This window comes from Bombina bombina, chromosome 6, assembly GCF_027579735.1.
Source record: "Bombina bombina isolate aBomBom1 chromosome 6, aBomBom1.pri, whole genome shotgun sequence".
Taxonomy (NCBI): domain Eukaryota; kingdom Metazoa; phylum Chordata; class Amphibia; order Anura; family Bombinatoridae; genus Bombina; species Bombina bombina.
This window is the reverse complement of record NC_069504.1, coordinates 1,012,407,965-1,012,432,737: the sequence shown is the minus strand read 5'-3', so window position 1 is coordinate 1,012,432,737 and position 24,773 is coordinate 1,012,407,965. Positions and strand designations below refer to the sequence as shown.

At 40.0% G+C, this 24,773-nt stretch overlaps 1 protein-coding gene across 1 annotated transcript in view; it reads right to left on the bottom strand.

The window, feature by feature from the left end:
- Positions 1–24,773, bottom strand: part of VWF (von Willebrand factor) — a 424,292-nt gene that overhangs the window by 137,494 nt on the left and 262,025 nt on the right. The window contains exon 37 of the mRNA XM_053718732.1: positions 12,464–12,808. Within this exon, the coding sequence (XP_053574707.1) occupies positions 12,464–12,808 (345 nt within the window). The remainder of the gene's footprint in view (positions 1–12,463; positions 12,809–24,773) is intronic.

Below are 24,773 nucleotides of genomic sequence, written 5' to 3'. Positions count from 1 at the left end.
CGGTCACAAGGTTAATATGTATGGAAAATACATGAGTTCTAAAAGATATATATGAAAAGACAAAAATATGCTAATCATAGTGTGAGATTAATTACAATGATTAGATAAAGGGTAGACTGTATAATGAATGTGTGTCTACTAGTCTCTGAGAGAAAAAAATTTTTTAGTGAGTATATGTAAATAAGGTCCTAGAGAATGGCTCCTGGCCCTTATAACGTAAGGCCACTGAACTCTCTGTTTAAGACTCTATGGGTTATTGGTCATAGTGGAGAAAGGAATGGGAATTGCTTGTGGTCCCAGTCTGTCTTGGGTTCTGGGACCCTTTGGATATGCCACTTTAAGTGTAATACTACTTATTAGTCGTCTAATTTAGTGTCTATGGCAATGGAGAAGATGAAAATATGTATTTGTGTACATTTGTTTATAAAAGATGTTTATTATTCTATGAGGAATGAATTTTACTAAAAAGACAGACTATTTAGAGGAAGGCTGCGAGATCTATGTCCTCGTTTAGCCCCATAGGGGTCATGGTACCCATATTGTGTATCCAGTATGTTTCTTGTTGGCGTAGTTTTAGGAACCTGTCTCCTCCTCTTTTGGGAACTGATACTTGTTCTAAGATCGTTCCTTTTAATAATGTTTGGTCTTGATTATGAATTTTTTTGAAATGTCGAGAGACACTATGTCCTTTATAGCCAGCCTCTATGTTTTTCAAATGTTCTAATAGTCGTACCTTATATGGGCGTTTCGTGCGGCCTATATATTGTAGTTTACACGGGCATTCGAGAAGGTAAACCACAAAGGTACTTTTGCAGTTGGTTAAAGTGTTAACTTCGCAGGTTTTGTTAGGATATGTTTTCGAATTTATTATTTTAGTGGGTTTTTTTCCTTCATAGGCATGCTCACAGCCTTTGCAATTTGCCCTATTGCATTTGAAAAATCCCTTAGTATTAGAGGTTAGCCAGTTGGTTTTGGACTGTGTTGTTTTCAGTTGACTGGGCGCTAGGATTTGTTTTAAACATTTATTTTTCTGAACGTAATTTTAGGTGCTTTGCCTATACTGTATATTTTTTGAGTATTTTTTTAATTTCAGGGGCTGCTTCGTTGTAGGTAGTTACCATTCCTAGTTTTTTGTTGTTATTCTCAGTGGATTTTTGACCTTTTTCTTTTTCTTTATTTGTAATGAGAAGTTGTTTTCTATCTAATTTTTGAACCTTTTTAAAAGAATTATCTATTAGTTTTTTAGGATAGCTTTTTTCTACTAGTTTTTCTTTAAGTAATTTGGCTTCTTTAATGAAGTCTTTGTCTTTTGTACAATTTCTTTTGAGCCGCTGGAATTGTCCGTATGGGATATTTTGAATCCAGGGCTTATAGTGGCCGCTATCTGCACGAAGATACCCATTGCAATCAGTGCTTTTTCGGTATAATTTAGTGCATATATCGGTATTTTCGTGAAATAGAGTCAAATCTAGAAACTCTATGGACTCCTGTTCAATTTTTGATGTGAATTGAAGGTTAAAAGTATTGGTATTTATGTGTTGAATAAATTTTGTGATGGTTGTTTCATCCCCTTCCCAGATTAGTACAATATCGTCAATATACCTGCCCCACCAGATGATATTTTTGTCAAAGGGATTATTGCAGTATATGTACGAATCTTCCCAGAGACCCATATATAGATTGGCGTAGCTGGGTGCCATGTAGTCCAAAACAAACTGGCTAACCTCTAATACTAAGGGATTTTTCAAATGCAATAGGGCAAATTGCAAAGGCTGTGAGCATGCCTATGAAGGAAAAAAACCCACTAAAATAATAACTTCGAAAACATATCCTAACAAAACCTGCGAAGTTAACACTTTAACCAACTGCAAAAGTACCTTTGTGGTTTACCTTCTCGAATGCCCGTGTAAACTACAATATATAGGCCGCACAAAACGCCCATATAAGGTACGACTATTAGAACATTTGAAAAACATAGAGGCTGGCTATAAAAGACATAGTGTCTCTCGACATTTCAAAAAAATTCATAATCAAGACCAAACATTATTAAAAGGAACGATCTTAGAACAAGTATCAGTTCCCAAAAGAGGAGGAGACAGGTTCCTAAAACTACGCCAACAAGAAACATACTGGATACACAATATGGGTACCATGACCCCTATGGGGCTAAACGAGGACATAGATCTCACAGCCTTCCTCTAAATAGTCTGTCTTTTTAGTAAAATTCATTCCTCATAGAATAATAAACATCTTTTATAAACAAATGTACACAAATACATATTTTCATCTTCTCCATTGCCATAGACACTAAATTAGATGACTAATAAGTAGTATTACACTTAAAGTGGCATATCCAAAGGGTCCCAGAACCCAAGACAGACTGGGACCACAAGCAATTCCCATTCCTTTCTCCACTATGACCAATAACCCATAGAGTCTTAAACAGAGAGTTCAGTGGCCTTACGTTATAAGGGCCAGGAGCCATTCTCTAGGACCTTATTTACATATACTCACTAAAAAAAAATTTTCTCTCAGAGACTAGTAGACACACATTCATTATACAGTCTACCCATTATCTAATCATTGTAATTAATCTCACACTATGATTAGCATATTTTTGTCTTTTCATATATATCTTTTAGAACTCATGTATTTTCCATACATATTAACCTTGTGACCGTTTTAACATATCAATAATCAGATTACTAAAATCCTTATGATTCCAGTCTAATATTTTACTTATAGACCCTCATATATTTATCAACAAGCCCAGGATTTAAGTACTAAACAAATAACACTGCTTTAGTCCTCAGATGCAATACTTGGCCCTTCAGTACACGACAGGTCAAATAGCAGTATTTTGTTTTTCAATATTCACTTCAGATATTTATTTCCTTTAAGTGCATATTAATCTTGGGACCGTTTTCACAAATATGTAATGTGATTATCCAAAACCTTAGGTTCCAAGGATAATATTCAAATGAAATACTTCGATATACTGAAGCTAGCCCAGCAAAAATGTTTCCAATACAAGGAACACCGCTGCAATACCTTGGTGTAATTGTTAGCTCTTCAGCACACTGCAAGATTCACAGCATACACATTCCCTGTAGCGTTCCAAAGTTCCCATAGCAACCAGCTTAGTGTCCAATTACAGGCGTACACGTAATTACGTAGACGTCACACGTTCGTCTAGCCGTTCTTCTTAGCAGGCCTGAATTTCACGCCCACTTTGCGGTCCCTTTTTAAACCGGGAAAATGCCGAAGCCTGTCAGTACACTTTTTTCCTCTGAAGAAGAAGTATCGTTATTACTTCGAAACGCGTAAGGATTTTTTACTACAAAGTGGGCTGACAGGTCCTGCTAAAATCGGCATCTACATTTATTTATTCCTCATTCCTCTTGTCAAACTACCGGTACTGTATTAGATATTACATTGTATCCTTGCACTTCATTCTTTGTGGATCACACATTTATGCTAACCACGGCATAATCTAAAATACATTACCGGCTGCCTTATTTGGAATCCAACAGATCTTTTAATTGCTGCTGAACTTTAATGCCACTGTTTTAACACCATGTTACTGCAACTTAATAACCAGTTTCTGCAGTTTTAAAACTCATTCAAGTGCAGCACATCCCTGAACATAGAGTGACTTTCAGGGTATTTCTATGCCATTTTTAACCTCATACAAAGTTTGAAAGGTTTTTAATGTAAGCACATTTTTATTATTTATTATTTATCTGTAATAAATAGCTCTTCATATTTTACGGTATCACACTATGTCTCTGTCTCTGCTTCTTGTACTTTTTAACTAATCTCTTATGAGGACACGTGACATCCCACCAACAAAAGAGAGGAAAATACACAGAGAGCCCAGGATTTCATTCTGATATAAGTCACTCAAGACATTTTGTAAGATACCAATAAAGAGAGAACCAAAAGACCATCCCTGCTCGAATAAGAGAGTCCAGGATTACCATTCCCTCTGATGAAAAAAGACCAGGAATTTCTCGCAACATCCTAAACACCATCTTTAACACCTTGCTGATCACTTACCTCATAGGATTGAGGTTTGCTCTGGTAAGCACAATATACTTACTATACACCAGGACATATATTTAGTCTCTGCTTAAATTATTTTGCAGTACTACTCTATGTTGTTGTTTTCTCTTTTTTTCTACACATCTATGAGAATATTGGACATCCAATCTTCTGAAAGAAGAAGGAATCCATAGAGAGTCCAAGATTGCCATTTTACCAACAAGTTCCTCTAAAAACTGCAGTTCTTCAACAAATACCATAGAGAGAACCAAAGGATCATTCTTGCTTTCATAAGAGAGTCCAGGATCTCCATTGGCAAGGAGCAACAGATACCAAGAGATTTCCACGGGAGCACACAGTTTCTAAGGGATCATCTATACTCCATTGCTGATTACTTACCTCATAGGATTGAGGTTGGCTCTGGTAAGCGCTATCACTTACCCTATACCAGAACTTTACTGGGAAAGAACTAACCTGTACCAACTGATTGGTTTTGAACTTTGTTTATGTATACACCACACAGTATATTAATACTATAATATCTATAATTGTCTAGCAGTGCGCCTATTTACTTTTGAGATAATTCTCTTTCGACCCACATATATATATATATATATATATATATATATATATATATATATATATATATATATATATATATATATAAAACTCATTGTGTAGTTCATTAACAAAACTAGACAGGCCCAGAGGCTTGTTTTCCCACAGAAAACCTCTGAATTACATTGTTTCCAATGCAGCAAAGGATTCTGGGTAAGATATGCAAATTAAGTACACAATGACACACTTTTTTACTTTAGTCTGTTTTTCAGCAGGTTCCCTTTATGCCAAAGTATCACTGTTCACACAGCTTATAATCTTAGCTAGGGTCAGTGCAGTGATTCATAACCATCCCAGGACAGACTGTTTCGTGGTTTTTGCCAATCATCAGCTGGGAGAAGGTTAGAATCACTGCTGGGTGAAGTTGATTCCAGGCAGAATACAACAACATTTAAAATTAGGGGGAGATAAAAGGCGAGTTTAAAATCCTCCACTACGCACAAAATATAGAAAAAATAACTCATTGTGTAGTTCATTAACAAATCTAGACAGGCCCAGAGGCTTGTTTTCCCACAGAAAACCTCTGAATTACATTGTTTCCAATGCAGCAAAGGATTCTGGGTAAGATATGCAAATTAAGTACACAATGACACACCTTTTTACTTCAGTCTGCTTTTCAGCAGGTTCCCTTTATGCCAAAGTATCGCTGTTCACACAGCTTATAAACTTAGCTAGGGTCAGTGCAGTGATTCATAACCATCCCAGGACAGACTGTTTTGTGGTTTTTGCCACTCATCAGCTTGGAGAAGGTTAGAATCACTGCTGGGTGAAGTTGATTCCAGGCAGAACACAACAACATTTTAAATGTTGTTGTATATATAAGTATATATATATATATATATATATATATATATATATATATATATATATATATATACACACACACACACAATTTATCATTTTCTATTACCATCTCAAAGTGTTTAATGTCTCTTTAAGTCTCTTAGTATTATATTGAAAATATAAAATAAAATGACCAATTTGCTGCATATCTTTTAGGTTTGTATGAATTTCTAATTAGAATACTTCTAAATTCTAACAAAGTTGGTCATTGCATCTCTGAAACATAAGTATGCATAAAACCTGATTTATTATTATTCTTAAGTTGTTTGTCACTGGCCAGACAAGCCCTGGTTATGCACAATTGGCTGAGCAGGGGGAGGGCTTGCAAAAGTAAAAAAAAAAACTTGTGCAATAAAAATGTGTGCAGCTTTAATGCTGGTGGACAGGTTTCCTGGCTGAGAATGTCCCCTTTCCATCAGATGATAAACTAAACCTTATCTGTGGAATTGTATACCATAGGGGTATTTGCAGTTACCCCTTTGTCCTTCTTCCATGCTGTTCTGTATGATTATACAGTGGTGCTGAGTCATATCTTATTCTGTAAATATTCTATACCTCAAGTTCTAGGGCTTAGAGAATAGATGATATTAAACTTAATCTAAATGATTTACCAGTGAAGACAGAGAAATTGACTGTTGTCTGCTGTTAAGCTGATTTGCAGTGGACAATGAAGATAGCATTACTGTATATACAATATAGCATCAAACTTTACATTTATTGATATTTCAGTACAGTTAAGATGAATACATGTTAAATGAGCTGAGAGAAGGAACAGATAATGTGTAGGGAAATGTATGTGCACTGCTATAACTATTTTATATTGGATAGTAAAACGTGTGCAATTACAAACAGCATGTTAGTTCATCTAGCCCCAGTACATATAACTTTTGTTAGCTTCCTAATAAATATCACTCACAAGTTTTACAAGAGTTACAGAAGAATTGCACGTTTGCACTTGATCTAATGTAGTTTCTATGATGTATGAGCTGGATATGGCAATGGTTTATGTGCCTGGGTTTACATTGTCTGTAGGTACTTTACAACACAATTTAAAGGTGTAAAATAAATTTACCTGAATTATGTATGTATGTGTGTGTATACATATATATATATATATATATATATATATATATATATATATATATATATATATATATATATATACATACGGTATATATATATATATATATATATATATATATATATATATATTTATTTATATGTGGATATATTTCTATACTGTATATATATATATATATATATATTTCTATACTGTATATATATATTTCTATACTATATATATATATATATATATATAAATATATATATATATATATATATATATATATATATATATATATATATATATCACACAGAGAAAACCCAGCACTTACTTACAAGCTCTCAGCTAAGATTTAAAAGCAAAAATGGAAAGGTTAGTCACCGCATCTGGCCAAATGGGACAAGCTCAGGTAACACGTCAAGGTCCTTTCCAATACCTGAGACCCTAAAACAGCCACACAATGCAAGCTTTCAAATCCAAACAAACTGAAAACAAGGGAAGGGTGCACAGGAATATGTAATCACCCTAGACATATACAAAACACGGAAGGGAACTGCACTCTCATACCGGACCGGGTACACATCCCATGACCCTGCAACATGCTCAGCCCTGGGGGCCACTGGCACTCACAGGAAGCTGTGCTGTCCCCAGAGCCACAAGTAGTTAACCCCAGACAGGTCTGGGTGCAAGAACCATAGGGAAAATTACAAAGCAAATTAATACAACACACAGAGAAAACCCAGCACTCACTTACAAGCTCTCAGCTAAGATTTAAAAGCAAAAATGGAAAGGTTAGTCACCGCATCTGGCCAAATGGGACAAGCTCAGGTAACACGTCAAGGTCCTTTCCAATACCTGAGACCTTAAAACAGCCACACAATGCAAGCTTTCAAATCCAAACAAACTGAAAACAAGAGAAGGGTGCACAGGAATATGTAATCACCCTAGACATATACAAAACACGGAAGGGAACTGCACTCTCATACCGGACCGGGTACACATCCCATGACCCTGCAACATGCTCAGCCCTGGGGGCCACTGGCACTCACAGGAAGCTGTGCTGTCCCCAGAGCCACAAGCAGTTAACCCCAGACAGGTCTGGGTGCAAGAACCATAGGGAAAATTACAAATCAAATTAATACAACACACAGAGAAAACCCAGCACTCACTTACAAGCTCTCAGCTAAGATTTAAAAGCAAAAATGGAAAGGTTAGTCACCGCATCTGTCAAAATGGGACAAGCTCAGGTACCACATCAAGGTCCTTTCCAATACCTGAGACCATAAAACAGCCACACAATGCAAGCTTTCAAATCCAAACAAACTGAAAACAAGGGAAGGGTGCACAGGAATATGTAATCACCCTAGACATATACAAAACACGGAAGGGAACTGCACTCTCATAACGGACCGGGTACACATCCCATGACCCTGCAACATGCTCAGCCCTGGGTGCCACTGGCACTCACAGGAAGCTGTGCTGTCCCCAGAGCCACAAGCAGTTAACCCCAGACAGGTCTGGGTGCAAGAACCATAGGTTGTAAGTGAGAGCTTGTAAGTGAGGGCTGGGTTTTCTCTGTGTGTTGTATTAATTTGTTTTGTAATTTTCCCTATGGTTCGTGCACCCAGACCTATCTGGGGTTAACTGCTTGTGGCTCTGGGGACAGCACAGCTTCCTGTGAGTGCCAGTGGCACCCAGGGCTGAGCATGTTGCAGGGTCATGGGATGTGTACCCGGTCCGGTATGAGAGTGCAGTTCCCTTCCGTGTTTTGTATATGTCTAGGGTGATTACATATTCCTGTGCACCCTTCCCTTGTTTTCAGTTTGTTTGGATTTGAAAGCTTGCATTGTGTGGCTGTTTTAGGGTCTCAGGTATTGGAAAGGACCTTGACGTGGTACCTGAGCTTGTCCCATTTGGCCAGATGCGGTGACTAACCTTTCCATTTTTGCTTTTAAATCTTAGCTGAGAGCTTGTAAGTGAGTGCTGGGTTTTCTCTGTGTGTTGTATTAATTTGATTTGTAATTTTCCCTATGGTTCTTGCACCCAGACCTGTCTGGGGTTAACTGCTTGTGGCTCTGGGGACAGCACAGATTCCTGTGAGTGCCAGTGGCCCCCAGGGCTGAGCATGTTGCAGGGTCATGGGATGTGTACCCGGTCCAGTATGAGAGTGCAGTTCCCTTCCGTGTTTTGTGTGTATATATATATATATATATATATATATATATATATATATATATATATATACATATACAGGGAGTGCAGAATTATTAGGCAAGTTGTATTTTTGAGGATTAATTTTATTATTGAACAACAACCATGTTCTCAATGAACCCAAAAAACTCATTAATATCAAAGCTGAATATTTTTGGAAGTAGTTTTTAGTTTGTTTTTAGTTTTAGCTATTTTAGGGGGATATCTGTGTGTGCAGGTGACTATTACTGTGCATAATTATTAGGCAACTTAACAAAAAAACAAATATATACCCATTTCAATTATTTATTTTTACCAGTGAAACCAATATAACATCTCAACATTCACAAATATACATTTCTGACATTCAAAAACAAAACAAAAACAAATCAGTGACCAATATAGCCACCTTTCTTTGCAAGGACACTCAAAAGCCTGCCATCCATGGATTCTGTCAGTGTTTTGATCTGTTCACCATCAACATTGCGTGCAGCAGCAACCACAGCCTCCCAGACACTGTTCAGAGAGGTGTACTGTTTTCCCTCCTTGTAAATCTCACATTTGATGATGGACCACAGGTTCTCAATGGGGCTCAGATCAGGTGAACAAGGAGGCCATGTCATTAGATTTTCTTCTTTTATACCCTTTCTTGCCAGCCACGCTGTGGAGTACTTGGACGCGTGTGATGGAGCATTGTCCTGCATGAAAATCATGTTTTTCTTGAAGGATGCAGACTTCTTCCTGTACCACTGCTTGAAGAAGGTGTCTTCCAGAAACTGGCAGTAGGACTGGGAGTTGAGCTTGACTCCATCCTCAACCCGAAAAGGCCCCACAAGCTCATCTTTGATGATACCAGCCCAAACCAGTACTCCACCTCCACCTTGCTGGCGTCTGAGTCGGACTGGAGCTCTCTGCCCTTTACCAATCCAGCCACGGGCCCATCCATCTGGCCCATCAAGACTCACTCTCATTTCATCAGTCCATAAAACCTTAGAAAAATCAGTCTTGAGATATTTCTTGGCCCAGTCTTGACGTTTCAGCTTGTGTGTCTTGTTCAGTGGTGGTCGTCTTTCAGCCTTTCTTACCTTGGCCATGTCTCTGAGTATTGCACACCTTGTGCTTTTGGGCACTCCAGTGATGTTGCAGCTCTGAAATATGGCCAAACTGGTGGCAAGTGGCATCTTGGCAGCTGCACGCTTGACTTTTCTCAGTTCATGGGCAGTTATTTTGCGCCTTGTTTTTTCCACACGCTTCTTGCGACCCTGTTGACTATTTTGAATTAAATGCTTGATTGTTCGATGATCACGCTTCAGAAGCTTTGCAATTTTAAGAGTGCTGCATCCCTCTGCAAGATATCTCACTATTTTTGACTTTTCTGAGCCTGTCAAGTCCTTCTTTTGACCCATTTTGCCAAAGGAAAGGAAGTTGCCTAATAATTATGCACACCTGATATATGGTGTTGATGTCATTAGACCACACCCCTTCTCATTACAGAGATGCACATCACCTAATATGCTTAATTGGTAGTAGGCTTTCGAGCCTATACAGCTTGGAGTAAGACAACATGCATAAAGAGGATGATGTGGTCAAAATACTCATTTGCCTAATGATTCTGCACTCCCTGTATATATATATATATATATATATATATATATATATATATATATATATATATATATATATATATATATATATATATATATATAAATTAACTCATGAAAATATATACTAAACCAATCATTGTGCATTTACTATATCCTATAATTATGAAATGAACAGAGTTTTTAAACTGTCTGCATCAACTTAACAAGACAGTCAGCAGTTTACTGGCATCAAAAATAAAAACTACCTAAGATCATATATAACATATGCGGATGTCTATTGTAATAATATTGTATTCTCATAACATATTTTTATTATATTGACTTTGCAATTTAATATGATGCATAATCTATACAGACAATCAGAGGGCGCCACAATAGTGTATTAGCTTTCTTCATGGCTAGACTTTAAAGGGACAGTATGCAACAATTTTCATATAACTGCATGTAATAGACACTACTAAAACAAAGATAATGCACAGATACTGATGTAAAAATCCAGTATAAAACCTTTTAAAAACTTACTGAGAAGCTCCAAGTTTAGCACGGTTGATGAGGTTAGGCTGGGACACCCAGTGAAAGGGGCTGGGAAAGCAGGAAGAGCAGACACTCCCCCTCCCCCCTCCTCCGCATATGAAAAGACAGATTACACAAACAAGAGCAGTAGGACTCTGTAGACCTGGGTCTACATCTGATATTTTGGGGCTTGGTTAAGAGTCTGAAAATCAGCACAACGTTATTAAAAATAAGAAAAACTAAACATTTTTACAAAAAACTCCCAGATGGGTTATATAACTGGATCATCTACAAAACATTTATGCAAAGAATAATCTAATGTACAATGTCCCTTTAAAGAAAAGATAGTAAACAACTCACAAACTTGCTGGGATTGCTAAATCAGTCTGTGTACTCACAGCATCTCAGTTTGCTTGCAACTGATACACAGTTTTCTTCCAATGTAGAGTGTATATGCCAAACGTTATCAGAATATGCAATTAATTGCTTTAAAACTTATAATTTGCTGCTTACCTAAAATTTCTAATTTTAACACGTCCATTATGTGTGTATGATTTGTTTAAAATCAATATTAAAATAAGCTCTACTACATATAAACCTTATGAACTTCATACACATATTATTTACTCAATTTTGCTAACAATGATATCAATGATGTAAATGATGTCTAAATACAAAACATAAAGGGCTAGGTTATAAGTGGAGCGCTAAATTGTCTCATGTTTGCGGGCGCGCGATAAATAACCACCCATTATAAGTGACTGGTTATTGTCATCGCAAGCTTGCGGTAGCAATTAGCGTTCGGAAAATTAACCAGAGATTAGATCTCTGGTAAATCTTCTAAAAGTGCCCCAAATGCCCTCAAAATAGAGGGCATTAAAGTTTTTTTATTAAAAAAAAATGTGGCATTTTTTAATAAAATATAACTGCACTAGGCAGTTTTGGAGCTTTAAAGTTTGTGTGAGTGAGGTGTTAGGAAAAAAACAGATGAATTTACATTGCGGTCTATGGGAACTGTGTGTTCCCAGTAAATATATATGTATATGTTTTTATACATATATATTTATGTTTTAATATGTGTATATTAACACATAAATATATATGTATATAATCATATACATTTATAAATTGCTGTGCTACTTACCCCCTTCGCAGTGTGAAGACTCCCATTGGAGACTATGGAAGCGAGCTCTCATTGCTGTGAACTTTCATTAGTAATCTGACCCTTACTCTGTATACAGATGTTTTGCGTGTGTAAATGTCGATACATGCTACATATATAGAATACTATTTTTTATTTTATTTTTTTCTCTACCTACAATGTAAACTGCTACTAATCGAGTTGCAGGCACTTTTTTAAATAGACTGTTTCCTATCTGCTAAAATAGTAAAATGTTATCTGTTGCAATGTTACAATTGCCCCATTTGACAAACCAGCAATAGAAAAATAAAATAACCATTTGGTAAACCACTTGCTAATCAGTCAGGAATACCCAGTCATAAAATCTTTCTAAACATTCATATTAACTAGTAAATATTTTTATGTTTAGAAAATAAAATAAAAATGTAAACAGAACACAGTACTTACGACAGAAATCAGATGTCCTCCAATTTACACACACACCGTTGAATCTGCAAATCTGGCTATAGACAGAAATGGCTTCACAAATATCCTCTCCGTGACAGCTTGCTTCCTCGCATACAGCAAAATATTTGCCAGGAGGAATTTTGTTATGGCATTCTTCAAATGTACTTGAAAGTAGAATATTGCATTGGGAGCTTGCAGCTTGTGTACAAACATCATCAAGTTTGGTTTCACAAGTTCTTCCGAGGCTGTCAACGACTGTCCATTCCTTTACAAATGTATTGCTGTCGGCAGTTATTGAACCATCTTTCAGCATAAAGTCATTTAGCGTATTCTGGTCACAGACACCTATACATAAGAAAACAGGAAGGTTATTGGCAATAATCATACAACTGGTGATATTTTTCAGCAATAAAAAAATATATGATTAGATAAATATTTAGCTTATGTTTGATTAAAATTGATTGTATAAATATTTCTGTGAATTAAAGTGACTGTCTACTTGACAATTGTTATTGTTAAAAAAGATAGGTAATCCCTTGATTACCCATTCACCAGTTTTGCATAACCAACATGGTTATTTTAATATTCTTTTTATCTCTGTGATTACCTTGTATCTAATACTCTGCAGACTGCCCCCTTATCTTATTTCATTGCTGACTCATGAATAGCTCCACAGGAGTAAGCACAATGTTATCTAATATGGCCCACATGAACTAGCAGTGCCTGGCTGTGAAAAGATAATAAAATGCACTGAGATAAGTAGCGTTCTGTAGTGGCTTAGAAACAGGCAGATATTTAGTGGTTTAGAGGTTATAGAGTATACTAATATAACAATGGTGGTTGTGCAAATCTGGGAATGGGTATTAAAAGCATTATCTATCTTTTTTTTTTTTTTTTTTTTTTAATTTGTAGTTTTTATTAGTTTTTTGTAACAAGAGAATAGGAGATAAAACAACTGTACGAGACAATCGTACAACAAATACAAATACACCAGGACATAAAAAGTAAGCAGTACAGTCATGACGTTAATACCTATTAAAAACGGATACCATCATTCCAAAAGGACGTAGAGTAACGTCGAGAGGGGGTGGTGGAGAAGGGGGGGAAGGGGGGAAGGGAGAGGAGTATGCTAAGAGGCCTTTAAGGGGAGGGAAGGGGTCATAGAAGGAGCCAGTTCAGATACACAAGGGTAAGGCCAGGCATTCTGCCAAAGTGATTGGGGGTGTACTTTCACCTAGGTGTCAAAGCTGGGGAGCCAGAGAGTGTTAAACCCATTTTTCCAATCGGACCATACTAGTTTGAAGAAATCAGTCCTACCAGAGGCATAATAAATGTTCTTCTCCATGGAGTATATGTAGGCCATAGTGGATATAATATCCGACCAGGCTGGGGGAGGGATCTTTTCCAAGATATCACTATATTAAGTTTAACTGCCGACAAAAGGTAAATACTAAGTGAACCATAATGTTTGGGCAATTTGCATGTGCCTAATCGAATAAAGCCGTCTCGGGTGTTCTAGGTAGGTTGATACCTAAGCTGGATAGCGTAGAGGAGCATTTGTTCCATACAGGTTTGAGTCTGGGGCAGCTCCACCAGATATGGATCATGTCCCCTATATGTGAGCAGTCTCTCCAACAGGTGGGGGAGGCTCCAGGGAACATCTTCGCGAGTCTAGCTGGGACGTAGTACCAATGCGTGAGTACCTTAATGTAGGTTTCAAGGATGGTAATGCAATGGAGGGTTTTCTTTGTCAATAAGAGCGTACGTTGCCACTCTGTGAGGGGTTTCGTGAAGTCTAACTTCCATTCCCATTTTAGGATATGTTGAGCTTTGTCAGCTGGGACAGCACCTTCCATAAGGGTGTAGTGTAGGGATAGTGGTTTGCCCAGCCTGAGCCCCTGTTGCCATCGAGCTTCCCAGATGGTGAGCTGCCGAGGCAAAGAGGGTTTGAAACCCCACCTTGACAAGAGGCTAATAACTCTTGAGTATTCAAACTTCATATACAGGGGTGTGGACGGAGAAACATCAAGTTAGTTGAAGGAGGAGAAGGTTATGGGAGGCGAGGTAGACCAAAGGTCCACCACTCTCGTGACACCCAGCCTAGCCCAAGCAATCGGGTGTGAATCAGGTAAACCAGACAAGAGGCCGGCTATGGAAGTAATTGGGGACGGGTGGGGGGCTACCTTAGGGCTATGTCGTAGACGGTCCCAGGCAGACAGGCATTCCCGAATAATCGGGTTAAAGGCGCCTAGGTTCCTTCTACAGTGAGGTGGTGTCCATATTAGGTCCCTCAGGGCAAGATTATGCGGTAGGGAGGCTTGTTCAATTGTCCTCCATTTGCAAACTGACTCCTTAACTCCCCATTGGGAGATATGGGTGAGCATAGCGGCATCCGCATACCTAAAAATAGAAGGGGAAGCGACCCCACTGTGTATTCTAGGGTATTGTAAAATGTTATGGGCAACTCTAGGGGGCTTACCCTGCCAAATGTATTTAGTACAAGCGCTCTGGAATTGTATGAGAAGGGTTCTGGGAACCCTGATTGGGAGACAGCGAAGGGCGTATGTAAATTTAGGAAGGTAGCTCATTTTTAGGGCCGCTATGCGCCCTAACCAAGAGACGCATTTGAACTTCCATCGCAAAGGCAGGGACCGTAGCTCGGTCAAAAGGGGTTTGAAGTTATCTTCATTAATTTGGGGGAGAGAGTTGGACAATTTAACACCAAGGTGAGAGATATACTTATGACTAGGGATAAACATATAATTTTCGCATAGGCTTCTGGAGACCTCCTCGGGGAACCCAGATGTAAATAATTCTGATTTTGAGTGGTTTAATTTATAGTACGACATGGTACTAAATGTCTCGAGGAGGGACAGGAGTCTCGGGATCTCGCTCAAGGGTCTGGAAAAGAACAAGGTAGTATCATCGGCGAAGAGGGCCACTTTGTGAACCGTACCGTGCAGGGTGATTCCCGAAATCTCTTTATCTGCCCTAATAGCTGCGGCCAAAGGCTCCATGGCTAGCGCAAACAGGATCGGGGAGAGGGGGCAACCCTGTCGGGTGCCATTGGAGATAGAGAAGGGGGTGGGGTTAAACCCCACTCCTCTTACTGAGGCTATTGGGGAGGAATATAGGGCCTTAATTGCAAGTAAAATTTGCGTGGGGAATTGGAAGTTTTCTAAGACCCGCCAGAGGTACTCCCATCTGACGCGGTCAAAGGCCTTCTCAGCATCGAGAGAAAGCACCGCAAGTGGTCTATCCAGTCTCTTGGCTTCTAGGACGATGTCAAGGAGCCTCCTGGTGTTGTCTGGGCCCTCTCTCCCTGGAATAAACCCAACTTGGTCCCGGTCAATAAGCGCTGGTAGCAACTTTGCTAACCGGTTAGCTAAGATTTTGGCGTAAATCTTAACGTCCGTATTGATGAGCGAAATGGGTCGGTAATTAGCGCAGAGGGTTTGGTCTTTATTGGGTTTAGGGATGGTAATGATGGAGGCCTCTAGAAATTCCTTATCAAATTTCCCTGCGGACATTGCCTTATTAAAGAATCTGGTAAGCATAGGGACGAGCTCCTCCAGGTACGTCTTGTAAAAAATAGCCGTAAATCCGTCTGGCCCGGGGGCTTTAAGGGACTTCAGCTTTTTAATGACCAACTTAACCTCTTGGCTAGTGATCGGGGTATCAATACACTCTATATGGTTTTTGTCAAGGGTGGGGAGTTTTAGGGATTGAAGGAATGAACTAATGTTTTCCGAGGGAGCTTTCCTGGGTGTAGCAGTGTCGCCTATATTGTAGAGCTTGGAGTAAAACTTATTGAACTGTCGGCCAATTTGGGAGGGGAGTCTAAAGGATTGTGTACCCTGTTTAATTTCGTGGATGCGGGTGGCACCTGCACATTGCCTAATTTTGTTTGCAAGTAAAGAGTCTGCTTTATTGCCTTTGGAGTACAGGAGTGTTTTAAACGGAGGAGATTAGATTGCGTCTTACGGAATTCCAGCTGGTAGATGTGCCGCCTAAGGTCTTCCACCTCATATTTGTGGGCTACAGGATCTGAGGTCCGTTGTTGGGTTTCAAGAACCCGCAGTCTACAGTGTGCCTGGGATAGGGAGAGACCTGCCTGCCTCCTGAGGTGAGCCTGCTTGCGGATGAAGAGGCCTCGGAGGGTAGCCTTAAACGCTCCCCATATTGTGTTCTTGCTAACATCTGGGGTATCATTAGTCTGGAGGGTGAAGCGGATCTCCTTCCTGATTTCCTCCCTAAATGGGACATCCGAAAGGAGATGGTGCGGCAGTCTCCAAGGGGCCCTGGTCTTGGTAGTGTGGCTGGAGTCTATGTCTAGGGTGACAAGGTCATGATCAGACCACGGGCAGGAGTGAATGCTCGCGGAGCGGATCAGATCCAGATCTGTGGGGTGGCAGAAAAAATAATCTAACCTAGAGTATGTAGCGTGTGGATGGGAGTAGTGGGTAAAGTCCTTGTCTAGAGGGTGTAGGGACCTCCAAATATCAAAGTAAGTAAACTGGCACATAAGTTCCCTGAATCTATGACAGGTGGGGTCATGGCTGGAGGGGGGTCTCTTCGGAGGGCTGGTTTTTCTATCTATCTTCCCATCCCACACCATATTTAGGTCACCTGCGAGGATTACCCTGCCCTGTTCAACTTTTTCCACATGTAGGAGAACTTTCCTGAGGTACCTAGGTTGGAGCGAGTTCGGAAGGTAGACCGAGACCAGAGTATATGTGACATGGTCTAGATTACAAATAAGAATGAGGTATCTGGCCTGAGGGTCTCTGAATATGAAGAGGGGCTCATAAGCCACTCTTTTGTGTATTAGGATGGCTACTCCTCTGGCTTTTTTAGTGAAGGAAGCCGCCTTGAATACTGGGTAATCTCTAGATGTGTGGAGGGGGGGAGTCCGCTAGTAGGTGCATCTCCTGGAGGAAGGCTACATCCGCCCCATGATGGCGTAGGGACCGGGACAGGAGGCATCTCTTGCCCACAGTATTAAGGCCTCTAACATTATGGGTGAGGAACCTGAGGGAGGCCATTTAGAAATCTTGTAAAAGGGTGGAGGGAAGGGTAGGGATCAAGGATTGGGTAGGGGGGATGGGGAATAGGGGGAAGCAAGTGGAAGTAGTCCACCTATGTGGGGCCATAGAATGCACAAAGATAAATATCAACCACCAGGACGCCCAATAGTGGCAGGAGTTAATTCTATTTTTTCAAAAATTGCAATATTTTTAGACAAAGTATTACAGCCCTATCTATTAGACACTTCTTCATATTTGAAAGACACTAATGACTTTCTTGCTAAACTAAAAGACATTGGACAAATTGGAGACAAATGCATATTGTATACATTAGACGTCACTAGCTTATATACATCAATCAAACACACCAGTGGCATTGAAGCAGTAACTAATACATTGAAAACCAATAACAAATACAACGAAGATGAAATACAATTCCTTATAGATCTATTATCGGTCATATTATACCACAATTATTTTTTATTTCAAGACACTTTTTTTCTACAAAAGCAAGGCACTGCAATGGGCTCCAGTGTAGCCCCAACATATGCCAATATTTTTATGTCCCACATAGAAGAGAAATTCATATATTCACATCCATTATTTTTAAAATATGGCGCAGCATGGTGGAGATTTGTGGATGACATATTTGGCATATGGTGGGGAGACACTGGTAGCCTACTGCAATTTGTTCAACATCTTAATACATCAGTAGCTGGTCTCAAATTTACACTCAACATGGAGGAAACAGGAGTTGCATTCTTAGATACTTTTGTATATAAAGAACAAGGCTTCTTAAAAACTGACTTATATGTGAAACCCACAGACAAAAATAAAGTATTACAATATAACAGTTTCCATTCAAAAAAAACAATAGAAGCAATACCCCAAGGTCAATTTAAAAGAGTAAAAAGAATAGTGACTGACGAAAAGAGATGTGACATAAGACTAAATGAAATGGCAGATAAATTTAAAAGAAGAGGGTACCCAGAAGAACTAATTACAAAACAGTTGGAATACTTTAAAAATAAGGAAACTAATAACACTAAAAAAACCAAAGAAAACAGAATGATATTTGTTACCCAATACAACTCCCTAGGAACAAAAATATCACACATCATAAATAGACACTGGCATATATTGAGAGACTGTAATCCCCAAGTGGAGGACTTCAAAAATATTCCTATGGTAGCTTATAAAAAGACCAAAAATTTGAGAGATGAACTAGTAAGAGCAGATATAGGTAGCAATAGGAAGACTTTACAAACAACATTGGGGTCTGATAATAGAGGGTGTTATGCCTGCCTTCATTGCAGTCACTGTAGTTCAATAATTAAAGGGAAAGATTTTCTTCACCCCATTAAGGGAACCAAATACCCTATAAAGAAATATCTAACATGTAGAAGCACATATGCTATTTATCTCATCAAATGTCCGTGTGCCAGGATTTATATAGGAGAAACGAGCAGGGAGGTAAGAACAAGAATCACTGAACACAAATCCAACATTAGAAACAAAAATATGGAGGCTCCTGTTTCCTGTCACTTCCTCTCCATGGGTCATAACATCAGTCAACTTAGATTTCAAGTTATTGAACAAGTTGACAGACCCAGGAGGGGAGGTGACAGAGACCAGATGCTCAAAAGAAGGGAGATGTTTTGGATAAATAGATTAAACACAATGATACCTGAAGGCTTAAATAAAGATTTTGAATGGTCATTATTTTTTTGACTATGATAGCATATACCTGTAGTAGCAAATTTGATTCTGATATTATAATGTGTATAGGTTTTAATTATATGTATATAAATTTGGTTTTAAATTTTCATGTGACAAACATACATAAACAATGAAGAGACTAACTCAAAACATAAGAATTTATAGTAAATTTCTTTAGATAATTTGTCACATGCAATTTTAAATTTTAACCACAAGATGGCACTATTGTGCAATCTGATAGAAATTGGACAGGTATAAAAGACACACCTGTATACTATTCAGTAGACATGATTAAGAACCTGGCATAGGTTTGAAACGTTGTTGATATGATGGACCCTGTAAGAAATGAATAAAGGTCTTTTTAAAATTCAACTGGTGGCTGGAAAAATACTTCTTCTTGGCCATAGAATGGGCACCAGAAATTGGGGGGAGTTAACCCTGCCTGAGAGGCAGAGGGACTAGTGCAAGTAGCCCCGCTCTTCTGCAAGAAAGAAACAAAGTAACTAAGTAAACATATAGATACTCGAACTCTAACTAGAGCTAATTACAATAAAATTAAACAGATAAACAAATAACAGTGCATGAAAATGACATTGGTATTGAAGTGCAGTTGAACATCCTCAAGTGGGTGAGGCTTGAGGCCTCAAAGTGTGGTTAGGGGGGTTGAGTTTTGGTCGCTTTGTTTTCTGTTCTTTAATGGACCATTCTGGAGCTGTGAGCCGCAATCTGGAGCGGACCTCCTGCTGGTTGTCGGGAGCGGCTTGGAGGCCCCAGTTAGCTAATAGAGTGACTCCCATAGAGGGTGAGGAGACTGTGTGGGTTTGGTTATCCTTGGTCACAATCAATTTAGTGGGGAATCCCCACCTGTATTTGATCCCTGCTTTCCTCAGCTGAGTAGTAATTGGGGCGTAGAGCTTTCGTTGTTGTAAAGTATGTGAGGAGAGGTCGGGTAATAGTTGGATATCCTTAAAATTATCAGGTAGAGTGGGTTTGCTATATGCTGCTTGCATCAACCAGTCTTTAAAGGTAAAGTGGTGGAAGCAGACGACCACATCTCTCGGCTTGTCTGATGATACTGAACGTGGCCTAAGAGCCCTGTGGGCCCTTTCCATAGCATGAATGTTGCCTTCCAGAGGGCCTAAGAATGCAGTGAAAAAGAGATGAGGTACTCCTGCAAGCCACCTGTGTTAACCGTCTCAGGGATGCCTCTGAACCTGATATTATTCCTCCTAGCTCTGTCCTCCACAGTTGGGAAATTTGTTCGGCCAGATTTTCTGCGTAGGCTAGAAGGTTCGAGTTGTCAGTAGCCAAATCATCTTGTTGTCATTCGAGAGAGTCAACTCTATCGCCTATTTCCTGAATTTCTTTTTTAAGTTCAGCTGAACTTCTCTGGATCTCTGTGGTGATAGATTTGGTCTGAGCTGTAAGAAGTTTCTGTAGAGTGCTTTCAGTAATGTAATGATTGAGATGTGCAACAGACTGAAAGCTTGACTGGGAACCCTCATCTTGAGATTCGGGGTCGCTAATGTCCTTGTTCACTGAGGTAGGCATCTTGCGTGGTTGGGAGAAATGGTCTTTTTTGAGGCCGCTTGGGACTTGGTATTTTTTCTGTCCGAGTGTGACATATTTGGCTATGTAGGGAGACCAAGGAATGGATCGGTAGGATGCAATGGAGGCCCGCCCTGACCACTTACACACAGAGGAGTCGTTAGACCACTGGGCTAATCACAAAGAAAAAAGAAAGAAGGATGCCTAGATTATCACATACGTTAGGCTTCAACACTTAGTTAGAGCATTTGTAGTAAATGTTACACTGTAAGAGCGGGGCCAGCACAGCCCTCGGTTTGAATTACACTAGGCACATAATATTAAACCTTTACATTAGGGATGGAGGAGGCCCAACGAGTGGACCGTGTGCTGATGATTGTGACGGTTCCCAAGAGCCCCCACGTGCCTCAGGGAGGGAGGATACGACCAGGAGGAAGGGAAAAAGGAGAGTGGAAGTGACCAACACAGGCGAGCTGGGCTGGAAAGGGGGAAGCGCGAGGGGGACCAAGGCAGCCAGTCTCGTACGGCGAGACTTGTAGATATACCCCTAGAAACAGGGTATAGGAAGGATGGTGAAAAATATATACTGATATTAGGTCAATACTGGATATTATAGGCCCTGCAGGTGGTTAATGTAACTTGGGGGGAATACCAGACTTAAGCAGGGGGGAGTCTTAGGCGGTTACACCTAATATGTGTATTTATCAATTTAGTATCTATGACCTCTACTACAGGGGGTACCTGAAAAGGAAAAGTGTGGTTAGGCAGGCAACACGACAAAATAATACTCCACTTTGGGTTGGAGGCCCAAAGACACAGATACTGATGCAGCAGCCAAAGATTGCAAACGAAATGATCAAGCTATTGCACTATAAGGTCCAGGTAGGGTAACAGAAGTAGTGGTTGTAGTAATATCTGTGCACCTGAGGCAGAAAGACAGGGCTCAGGAGTACCCACAGGGGGCTGTTAAGTTGTGGTATATGGAGTAGGTTTAAAGTCTCAGGGTGGTAAAGAAAATGTTGGTAATTCCACCTGCTAATTTTTTTTTTTATTTTTTTTTTTTAGAGAGAGCAAAGTCCACAGTTAGTGAGGGTCCAGTTGGGACCTGTGGCAAGCGTTCTGAAGCAAGTGGGGCAAATATGGAGCAAACCCAGGGTCAATCTAGGTGTACAGCACAGAAAAGGGTGCTATATTCTGCTTTCTTATTCCCTTCTGGGGACACCAGCAAGTGTACAGAGGGATCTGGTCACTGGGTATAATTAGATAAGAGATGCCTATGTGTAGGCGTGATTTTTAGCAGCTCTGTATAACTGCTGTAGTATATGACTGTTAGAGACTCCAAAGTCCAAGGAAGACAGGTGTAAATGAATTCTTGCTCAAGTAGAAGGAGCTGTTTAAACTGAAAATCACCCCTGTGCTCCTAGAGGTATTTGCAACAACGCTGGCTGTATGATAACTTGGCCTGCATAGATAGGGTCACTGCAAAATAGTGAAGGTAGAGAGGGGGGGGCTCTAGCCCTATTGACCCTGTGAGGCTGCAGATGGGCCTGTGGAGGTTAGATTGAATAGGTCTTTAGGCCCTTTAGATAGAGTGGTTGTGCATACCCAGATTTATGAATGCCCACAGGGCTAGCAGAAGGAGGGCAGGAGGGCTAGGCGAGCAACTAACGTATATAACCCCCAAACAGCAAGTGTAAGGATTCCAGTCCGCCTTTTCCAGTTACCTTTCAATCACATGGTCTCTATCTGTCTGCATTTAAGTCTTCACCTGACTGCAAACAGGTGCTTAGTTATTGCACTTGTAGCAGTTTGTAGCAGTCCTGCTATCCTTTGCTACTCAGTAGTATATCAAGCTCTCCTTGTGGATTACAAAGCTGTTTATACCATTGTCACCTGGAATTTACTTATCCTCTTACCTCTGGAGGATTATTTCACAGCGGACTTTCAATTTCCTCCTATTACCCACTGTTGCACTAAGGATATATAATATTTCATGCTTTGCCGTAATCAGCACTTTCCCTGCAGCTGCTTATAAGCCACACGCCTTTTCACTGGGACTCCGCTTCCCAGCTGTTCTACCCTTCTGACTTGCACTAAATCGGATGTGACTCCTACTGTTCTAATACATATTAGGAAACAAACCGTTTACCTCCTCCGTGACCGGAGCTTCAGTTTACGCTGCCGCTTGTGCCGCTGTCACTCATCGTGTCAGCTCCTCCTATCAGCTCTTACAGATCTCGGCACCGTAGCGGTCAAATGCAAAGGCTGTGAGTCTCATGTATTTACACTTGATCAGGTTAACGTTGTGAAGGGAAACCTAGCACCTAAGTCCTTCTGTTCTAAACCAGCCAACTTACCTTTTGGAAGAACTGTGCTAATCCACGCTGTTTACATTGTTCCCTACAATTCCTGTTTGCTAGTTTATAAAGGAGTAATTTGGAACTCTGCTTGCATTACAGAATCTTACTCTTATTCTGCTATCCGTTTCAAGAATAGAGTGAAATATAAAACTATTTCCTCCTGTGTAAAATATATTAACTTTATTTCACTTCATCAAACAGTCTATGCTAATTAATAGCCTGTTCAACTAAGTGATACATATACAATTCTCTTTAAGTCTGCAGCTGAGATCCTATATTTCTGCACTGCCAGGAAACAAACCTTATAGCAAGTGGTTAGGAAGGGGTCAACTCACCCACCCTCTGCGCTGATCTGAAGCGGTCCAGGTCCGGAATCCGTCGTCACAGATGCCGCCACCCCTGCAAATGATCTCTTGTTCAGGGACACAACAGGTCCGGAAGGTTGGAGGCTGGCGGGGCCGCAAGTGGCCAGGTAAGTGAGGCTCTAGGATCTCCCCGGGCAGGTTGCGCCACTACAGGGAATGGAGGCCGCAACCAAGATGGCGGATCTTCACGCCCTAGACCTTTTAGGCGCGCAGGGTCCCGGTGTGTCCGGGCAGCATTAGGGAGCTCACAGGATCCGGATCAGGCTATGTCACTCCAGGGGTGACTGGCAACAGAGCTGGGCAAGTGGTCCGTGGGCAAGGCACTCCTTCGGTAAGGCAGCACCAATATCAGTGCGATAGGCAAGGCAGTGAGGCTTGAGCTCCGTTCCTGGGAGTAATTAGTTAGCCAGTCCTCTGGAAGTAGGGTGGTGTTAGTCCTCTGCTCCGGAGCAGATCCCCGGCCCTCCGGAGCAAGCGGGAGGCACTGTGTAAGGATGGGACGGCAGCTAAGGTACAGCTAGGGCAGCTGCGATCCAAAATTCTCAGGAAAGCCCCCAATTTTTGTATGTGGGGTTAGAGGGTGGTGTTATGGGTCTGAGTGTGTCCAGGTACCCCCTGAAGTAGGTATTGATGCCCCCAAATATGGACAGTTAAGGGTTCAAACGCAGGAGCTCTCCTTTGGCACGTCTGGCTCTGCTGGCAGCTAACTCCCCCCCCCATTATCTATCTTTTTAAACAATAAAAAAAAAATCAAGTAGACTTTCCCTTTAAATTGAATTTAAGTCCTATTTAAAGTAGAAAACCACAGTTGAGCCAATCACACACATGCACCAATAACCAGAGGTTTTCTGCTTACAATTTGTAATGCTTTAATAGGATTTAAACAAATAGCTAGGAAGGATCAGTAATGCAAAAAAGATATTCTCTAACATAAAAAATGCCCCTTTAATTATGTCAGATGGTTGACCACAGGAAACCACAATTGTTATGATGTCATACACATGTGCAAGATTCTGTTTATGTTCAATATTTTATTCCTTATTAATTTTCTGGGTGTGAACAGTTCTGCATAAAAATCAAATACAATTAAAAAAGAAATATTTTCAGCACACATAATACATCCAGTTTTTACTAGTATATTTGTAAATTACTCCATAGGCCTGTTAAAAACCCAAATAAATAAAGAGTACAATGGCAAGAAGTTTATTGGAACATTTTATTAATATTTTGTCCTATGACTATTTGCTCTAGTTTCTGATATTTATTGAACTATTTCCTTTGTGGTATCATA